This window comes from Sciurus carolinensis, chromosome X, assembly GCF_902686445.1.
Source record: "Sciurus carolinensis chromosome X, mSciCar1.2, whole genome shotgun sequence".
Classification (NCBI taxonomy): domain Eukaryota; kingdom Metazoa; phylum Chordata; class Mammalia; order Rodentia; family Sciuridae; genus Sciurus; species Sciurus carolinensis.
The window spans coordinates 129,175,676-129,184,630 of record NC_062232.1 but is presented as its reverse complement, the minus strand read 5'-3'; the positions used below and the strand labels follow the sequence as shown (position 1 = coordinate 129,184,630).

At 47.3% G+C, this 8,955-nt stretch overlaps 1 protein-coding gene across 1 annotated transcript; it reads left to right on the top strand.

Annotated features, from left to right (window-relative positions):
- Nucleotides 1–6,343: 6,343 nt before the first annotated feature.
- On the top strand, nucleotides 6,344–7,681 carry Pnma5 (PNMA family member 5). The gene has a single exon (XM_047535135.1). The coding sequence runs from the start codon at nucleotides 6,344–6,346 to the stop codon at nucleotides 7,679–7,681; it is 1,338 nt and encodes a 445-aa protein (XP_047391091.1).
- The last annotated feature ends 1,274 nt before the right edge of the window (nucleotides 7,682–8,955 follow it).

The window sequence follows — 8,955 nt, the reverse complement described above, 5'->3', positions numbered from 1 at the left end:
GTTATATCTCAATAATAACTCTGAATGTTAGACTGACAGATTGGATTTAAAAAAGACCCAATAATATACTGCCTTCAAGAGACTCATCTCATAGAAAATGACACCTGCAGACTAAAGATGAAAGGATGGGAAAAAACCTACCACACACATGGACTCAGTAAAAAAGCAGGGGTTTCCATTCTCATATCAGATAAAGTGGACTTCAAGCCAAAATTAGTCAGAAAGGATAAAGAAGGACATTTCATACTGTTTAAGGGAAGCATAAATCAGCAAGACATAACAATCATAAATATCTATGCCCCGAACATTGGCTCATCCATGGACATCAAACAAATCCTTCTCAATTCCAGAAATCAAATAGACCACAACACAATAATACTAGGTGATTTTAACACACCTCTCTCACCACTGGACAGATCTTCCAAACAAAAATTGAATAAAGAAACCATAGATCTCAATAATACAATCAACAATTTAGACTTAACAGACATTTATAGAATATACCATCCAACAAAGAGCGAATACACTTTCTTCTCAGCAGCACATGGATCCTTCTCTAAAATAGACCATATTTTATGCCACAAAGCTACTGTTAGCAAATACAAGAAGATAGAGATACTACCTTGTACTCTATCAGATCATAATGGATTGAAATTAGAAATAAATGACAGAATAAAAAACAGAAACTTCTCCAATACCTGGAGATTAAATAATACATTATTATATGATGAATGGATAACAGAAGACATCAGGAGGGAAATAAAAAAATTCGGGGCTGGGGAGATAGCTCAGCTGGTAGAGTGCTTGCCTTGCAAGCACAAGGCCCTGAGTTCGATCCCCAGTACCACAAAAAAAAAAAAAAGAAAAAAGGAAATAAAAAAATTCTTAGAAGTAAACGAGAACAAAGACACATCATATCAAAATCTCTGGGACACTATGAAAGCAGTACTTAGAGGAAGATTTATTTCATGGGGCGCATTCAACAAAAGAAGTAAAAATCAACAAATAAACGACTTAACACTACAGCTCAAAACCCTAGAAAAAGAACAGATCAACAACAAAAGTAGTAGAAGACAGGAAATAATTAAAATCAGAGCTGAAATCAATGAAATTGAAATGATAGAAACAATTCAAAAAATTGACAAAACAAAAAGTTGGTTCTTTGAAAAAATAAACAAAATTGATAAAACCTTAGCCACACTAACAAAGAGGAGAGACAAAACTCAAATTGCTATAAATTCAGGATGAAAAAGGAAATATCATGACAAACACTATTGAAACACAAAACATAATTAGAAGTTATTTTGAAAAATCTATACTCCAACAAAATAGAAAATCTCGAAGACATTGACAGGTTTCTAGAGATGTATGATCCACCCAAACTGAACGAGGAGGACATACACAATTTAAACAGATCAATTTCAAGCAATGAAATAGAAGAAGCCATCAAAAGTCTACCAACCAAGAAAAGTCCAGGACCAGATGGATTCTCAGCCAAATTCTACAAGACCTTCAAAGAAGAACTCATTCCAATACTCCTCAAAGTATTCCATAAAATTGAAGAGGGGGGAACCCTTCCAAACTCATTCTATGAAGCTAATATCACCATGATACCAAAACCAGACAGAGAAACACCGAAGAAAGAAAATTTCAGACCAATATCCATAATGAACATAGATGCAAAAATTCTTAACAAAATTTTAGCAAATCACATACAAAAACATATTTAAAAAGATAGTGCACCATGATCAAGTGGATTTCATCCCAGGGATGCAAGGTTGCTTCAATACCTGGAAATCAATAAATGTAATTCACCACATCAACAGACTTAAAGTTAAGAATCACATGATTATTTCAATAGATGCAGAAAAAATATTTGATAAAACACAGCACCCCTTCATGCTCAAAACACTAGAAAAGATAGGGACAGTAGGAACATACCTCAACATTGTAAAGGCCATCAATGCTAAGCCCATGGCCAATATCATTCTAAATGGAGAAAAACTGAAAGCATTCCCCCTAAAATCTGGAACAAGACAAGAATGCCTTCTTTCACCACTTCTATTCAACTTGGTCCTTAAAACTCTAGCCAGAGCAATCAGACAGACCAAAGAAATTGAAGGGATACGAATTGGAAAAGATGTCAAACTATCACTCTTTGCTGAGTGTTATGGTTTGGATGTGAGATGTCCCCAAAAAACTTGTGTGTGAGACAATGCAAGAAGGTTCAGAAGAGAAATGCTTGAGTTGTGAGGGCCTTAACCCAGTCAGTGAATTGATCCCCTGATGGGATTGACTGCGTGGTAACTGAAGGCAGGTAGGGTGTGGCTGGAGGCGGTGGGCTTTGCAGATGAGCCTTTAAGGTATATATTTTGTACCTGACCAATGCAGTCTCCCTCTGCTTACTGATCATCATGTGAGCTGCTCCTCTCTCTCTCTCTCTCTCTCTCTTCATATATTGATAGAGATATAATATGTGTGTGTAACACATATATTTATTTATTTGTAGATGGACACAATGCCTTTATTTTATTTATTTATTTATTTATTTATTTATTTATTTTTATGTGATACTTAGGCTCAAACCCAATGCCTCACACATGCTAGGCAAGTGCTCTACCCCTGAGCCACAACCCCAGCCCTCTGCCACACTCTTCCACCATGATATTCTGTCTCACCTTGAGCCCCAAGGAACAGAACTGGCTGTCCATGGACTGAGACCTCTGAAACTGTGAGTCCCCAAATAAATTTTCCACCTCTAAAATTGTTCTAGTTGGGTCTTTTTGTAGCAGCAGTGAAAAAGCTCACTAATACACTGAGTATTCCAGAGGTGAGTGTGAGCTCTTTGAGTGGAATTGTGAAGGGTATTTATTTAATGAACTCTCCATGGTCTCTCTTATTGAGCAGGGAATATTGAGGTGTGTGTTCCCCACCTCAGACATAGGAAACAGCTGCAGTTAAAGGATCCAGGTGTAGCTCAGTGGTAGACTGGATGCTTAACATATGCAGAGCCTGGCTTATATGCCCAGCATCACAAAAGTAAAAGGATGAGGAAACAGGCCATGCCCACAGATATTTTGTTCAGTGATCTTTGACTTAAAATTTTATCAAAAAATTCTAGAAAAGCCTGTTTTTTTCTCTTTTATTCATGCGTTACAATTAAACCTAATCGTGGAATTCATTGAAGCCTTTTGTTTTTATCCCAAATATAGCAGAACAAATTCATTTTTTTTTCACCAAAATCCCACAACTTTTGACCCTGAAATGTAATCCCAGGCTTCAGAGCCTCTTAAAACGTGTGGGAAGAGACCCACAGCATGGAGTTCCTGAGTTTTGGAAGACTCTCAGCTCAGCTCCAGACCTCCTGATTCAGAATCTGTATTTTTACAGGGATTCGGGTTCAAGTTGCACTGTGTTACCTGTGTCCCATCCACAGCATTTTCCAGAACAGGTTTTGGACCCCTGAACAAATATCTGTCTTTCGTCTGCAAAAGAAATCCGTTTTGGAAACCGGCAGGAAGCAGTTTGTGTACGAGGCGGGTAATACTTGAACAATACTTGGTTGTGCAATCTTTTGACAGCTTTCTCTTGGGGCACCTTGAAAATTTCCATGCCCTTGTGAAATGCAGGAAGCAGCTTATTTTTTTTTTTTTTTGCACCTCTTTCCTAGAACACAACCCAAATAAAAAATAAACAGGGAACATGACTTTTAATCAGTAAGCATCCACTGGGCCAGTACTTTGTGCCCAATCTGTAGTGTGCACTCGGCCTTGTATTTTGCACTCGACACTATACTTTGCACATAGCCGTATACATTGCACCCGGTCCTGTACTTTGCACTCGGCCCTGTGGTGGCAGTTTGAATATAGAAATGAGAGTGACTGCTGGCTGTGATGCTACAGCTCCTGTCCAATGAGGGAGTGACATGTGCAGCAGTAGCCGCAATGGCTTCTGGGCCTGATGCGGCACGTGGCCGGCCGGGCAGTCTCTGTTAAGCCAATACGACAACTGGACCTGGACTTATTGCACAATGTAAGCGGTTCCTTGCTCATTTCGAATTTCCCGTCAACCCCAAGTACAGAATAGAAAGGGTCAGGGGAGCAAAGTGAGAATCCTGCTTTGGGGGGATGGGGAGAAGTGAGGGTGACACTGCCAGGGCGCAGGTGCGAGAGGGCCGTGTGCAGCTCGGGGAGTGGGGGGTTGTCACCCTATATATGTTCTTGCCGCCGCATTCTCGTGCTCCATTCTGTACGGAGGCGGACACAGTGGCAGAGCTGTGGTGGCTACATCCAAGGGAACTCTCGTCTTCAGGTATGGTGCTGGGCACAGGGTTCAGACAGAAACCCAGTTCACAGCGGATTCTCCCCAGTGACCCTTAGTGTTTTCCACAGTATCCCAGGTGCCAATGGTCAGAAGATTTTTCTGGAAGTTAGATCCCAGAATATCAGACCCAGAACTCCAAGGGTCTTCTAAAATTTCTAGCAATGCAACAAACCTAGAAAATACAGGGGGACCTGTTGCACTTGGCCCCTTCCCCTCCTGGCCTCTGTGCCCATTATCAGTGACTAGATGTATTCCTAATCTGGAATAGGGGATATGTGAGGTGGTGGGGGATTTATTTAAACGGTATGGATCATATGGGCGTTTTTTGTTATTTTGAGATGGGAATCTCTCACTATGTCGTCGCCTGGGTTCCAGTACTCCTCCTGCCTCAGCCTCGGCAATAGCTGGGATTCTCGGCAGGCGGCTACTGTGACTGGCTTTTTACCGGCTTTTAGATAATTGGGGGATGGGGAGCTCAAAAAGTCGGAGTGGGGATAGAACATGGACATTCTTAGAGGTGGGGCTTTGGAGGGGCGGGACTTGGAAGGGGAGGGGCTTGTGAGGCGAGGTTTGGGAGGGGTGGGGCTTGGGAGGGGAGGGACTTGGAATGGGCGGGGCTTACAGAAGGGTGGTATTTTGGAGGGGAGGGGCTTGAAAGGGGGAGTTTGGTGTGGAGCAGGGCTTGATGAGTGGGGTTTGTAGTGAGGATAGGGAAGCCGCCTGCTAGGATCCCTTCGGCCCTAACAGAAGCTCAAACAGTTGAGCAGTTTCTCCTATCACTGCACAAGGGGCCTTGTGGACACTCGTGCAGCTCAGAATTAGCACACACTGTGCAGGGGCTTTCAGGACAGAAGCCTAGTAAAAACACCTCTACCTTGCCTTGACAGATCCATAGGAGCAGGATCCACCACCCGTGGCCTGGGAACTTCTAGCTCTGAGTGGACAGAGCTAGAAGGCTGACTGTCTAGTGCCAACCATATCAGGCACCTGCACTCCAGTGGGGCGCTAGGCAGCAGGGTGAGCAGCTGCGAGGTGGGGTATGTTGGGAAGAACTCTGGCAAAGAGTGGGATGGTCTGCCTGCCAGGATTCACAGACTCTGCAGCATAGGTGAGAGTTGTCTTTCCTGTAGTGTAGCAGTAGAAGCACTTTCTGGGTTCCTTTTCTGCCTCTGATTCCAGCTTCCACACAATTTGAAACTATAAGCTTTGCTTTTTTTTCAGTGCTCACTCCTCGCTCACTGCTCACCTCACACCCCATCTCCCTGTCCGTCTTTCACCCTCCATTGCTAGGAGGCTTCATTGGCTGGAGATGAATGACATCACCTATTGCTCCTCAAGGGCTCTAACCTTGCCACACAACACTCCCTATGATAGAAACCCATGGTCCACACTGTTCTGGGTATCCATGGCAACACTGCAGCTTGTCACACACTCTCCACACCCACCATTCTCATTACATTGTGCATAGCTCCCACCATCTTTCTCATATGTCACACATTTCCTGAGAAAGGGGGAGCTCTGCATCCCTGCTTCCACCCTTTACCTCAGTGAGAAGGGTGCCCTCGTGACCAGGACCTGCACAATTCCAAGCAGGTAGCAGGACATTCCTGCCCTCTACTGCCAAGAGGGCTGCTGCAGTGTCTCTAGGCATCAGGCCCTACCTCCTGACGTTGGCGTTTTCACCACAGGCCCCTGAATCACACGAAGCAGAGTCCCTGGACTTCCAAGGAGAAACCCACAGCAGGAAGGGGTGAGGTAGGTAGCTTTGTGTGGGAGATCCTCTACAAAATGATTGCAGGACTCTGGGGAAGCAGGGACTAGATGTCTGAGGGGAGATGGGGATAGAGAAGGAACTCTTGGTGGGGGTGGGGAGCAAGCATTAACAATGTTCTCACCCCATTTGAATTACAGGTTGTGGAAACCTGGGACACTTCTACCTTCCTACTTAGTATTGGCTCAAAATTCTTTGAGCACTGCTAGAACTCTGAGTGATTAGATCAGTCCCTAGAAAGAGGGAGCAATGGCTGTGACACTGTTAGAAGATTGGTGCAAGGGGATGGACCTGGACCCCAGGAAAGCCCTGCTGATTGTGGGCATCCCTGTGGAGTGTAGTGAGGTTGAAATTAAGGAGACCTTGAAGGCAGGCTTACATCCCTTGTGTACATACAGGATGCTAGGCAGAATATTCAGGAGGGAAGACAATGCTAAGGCAGTCTTCGTTGAACTGGCTGACACTGTCAACTATGCTTCTATACCCAGTGAGATACCAGGAAAAGGAGGTGCCTGGGAAGTAGTGGTAAAACCTCGGAACCCAGATGATGAATTTATCAATAGGCTGAGTTACTTCCTGAAAGATGAAGGCCGGAGAATGGTAGATGTGGCCAAAACCCTGGGGTATAGCAGCCTTCCCATTGAGGGCATGGAGCCAGAGGACTTGGACCAAGTCAAACCACCAGTTTTACAGCCTCTGAGAGAAAGCATGTGGTACCGAAAGCTGAAAGTGTTTTCAGGGGGTGCTTTACCAGGCTCAGGTGAAGAGAGCTTTGAAGCTTGGCTGGAGCAGGTCACTGAGATGATGCAAATGTGGCAGGTGTCAGAGGTAGAGAAGAGGCGGCGCCTGCTAGAGAGCTTACGTGGCCCTGCATTGTCAATCATGCGGGTGCTCAGGGCCAATAATGACTCCATGACTGTGGAGCAGTGCCTGGATGCCCTAAGGCAGATCTTTGGGAATAAAGAGGACTGTAGAACCTCGCAGTTCAGGTTTCTTCAGACTTGTCAGAAGTCTGCAGAGAAGATCTCTGCTTTTTTGCTGCGCTTAGAGCCCCTGCTGCATAAAGCAGTGCAGCAGAGCCCGTTGTCAGTGCAAAGCACAGACATGATTCGCCTCAAACATATTCTAGCTCGGGCCTGCATGACCACTGCCCTGCGGGGCAAACTTGAGCTCTTAGATCAGCGAGGGTGCCCACCCACTTTTCTGGAATTAATGAAGCTCATTCGAGATGAAGAGGAGTGGGAGACCACTGTGGCAGTGATGAAAGAGAAGCAGAGGCAAGTAGGACGGGGCCGCAGGCCATCTGGAAGACAGGCAGTAGCAGAAGCAGGTGTCTCTGCAGTTCAGGTCACGGTGCACACAGGGTCTTTCAGTGAAAACAGCACCCAGACTGCACAGGAAGGTGCATCCCCGTCACTGAAGCGCAGACGACTGCCCTGTGAACACTGCACTGGGGGCAAAGGCCATAGCCAGGCAGCATGTCCCAAGGCTGAGAACCAATCTCCTGCTAAGCAGAGGCCAACAATTGCTGCAGAAGGGTTGGGAAACGAGGAAGGGGCTGGGGGCGTGAGCCACCCCAAGCCCTAGGAAGCACAGGCTCAGGAGATCCCAGCACTCCTTTCCCTGGTAAGCAGCAGACAGATCTTAAAAAGGGGAAGGAACAGCCAAGGCAAAGAGCGGGAGATCCATGTGGGGCAGGACCTAGTTGGCAGGCCGAGGTCCAGCCTCCTCACCCGCTACCAGTGGGAAGGGCCTTCATCAAACAGGACAAAAGCACATGCTGCTCAGGGAAGGCCCAGGGCACAGTCCCCAGGAAGTGCCAGAATACCAAGCAGGGAGCTGCCCCACCCTGCACCTGGGGGTCCCAAGTCTCCTGCAGAGACCCCAGCGAAGCAGAGTGTGAAGATGGTGAGACCGGGCACTCTGGCCTGGCTGTCTGCACTGCCATCTGGCCACCTCTAAGTTCCCACACTATGGACTCAGAGCTCACCATGCCCAGCAGACACCAGGACACACGGAGCATGGAGGAGCCTGCCCCAGGGCCATCCCTGTCAGAAGGAGCAGGAGCCCCTGAGCAAGAGCTGCAAGAGAGAGAAGTAATGCTCCGCAGGGGAGGCCGCACAGTCCAGCCTGTCTTCAGGATCATCTACACTGCCCTAGGGGAGCCCCAGGAAGGCAGTACCCTTGAACCCCTGCGCCCCTAAAGGCCGGGTCTCTGGACCCAAAAGCCCTGGGTGCCCAGCACCAGCCCAGAGGCAGTTTCCTCCCCTGCAGCCTGACGGGGCTGTGTGGGCAAGGACATTAAAAACTGAGAAGACCCCCTCATGGGGACATTGGCCCCCAGTAGGTCAGTGTCCCAGAGCTGTCTTGGGAGTGAGTGGGTGTGGAAGGCAGCTTTTGTTCCAAACAGGAGCAGGTAGGAGGAGTGGGAGGAGATGAGGGAGGACTTGGAGGGGGGCAGTTTGTTCTGTTTCGTTTGTGCAGGACCACTGGAGAACTGGAGAGAGCAAGCAGAGAGAACTGGGGCCTGGCATGGCAAATCACTACTCAAGAGCTGTCAACACCAGGGTCAAACCAAACCCTGCCAGACTAGGACTGCAGGCCCAGAGGCACCCCTGAGTGGCCCGACCCGGCCTAGATGGGGGCCTGAAGATGCCTGCCACCTGCACTGGACTGGGAGACACTGGGGGAAAGAGTTCATCTCAAGGGTGCCAGCTGCCTGGCTCCCCCAACAGGCGACACCCCACCCTGATTCACTGTCCCCAGGACAGGCTGCTCCCTGTCCCGGGAAGCCCACCTCATCCGTAGGCCCCATAGTGACCCACGTGTCCAACGCCCGCCCCCACACCAGCCATCGTTCC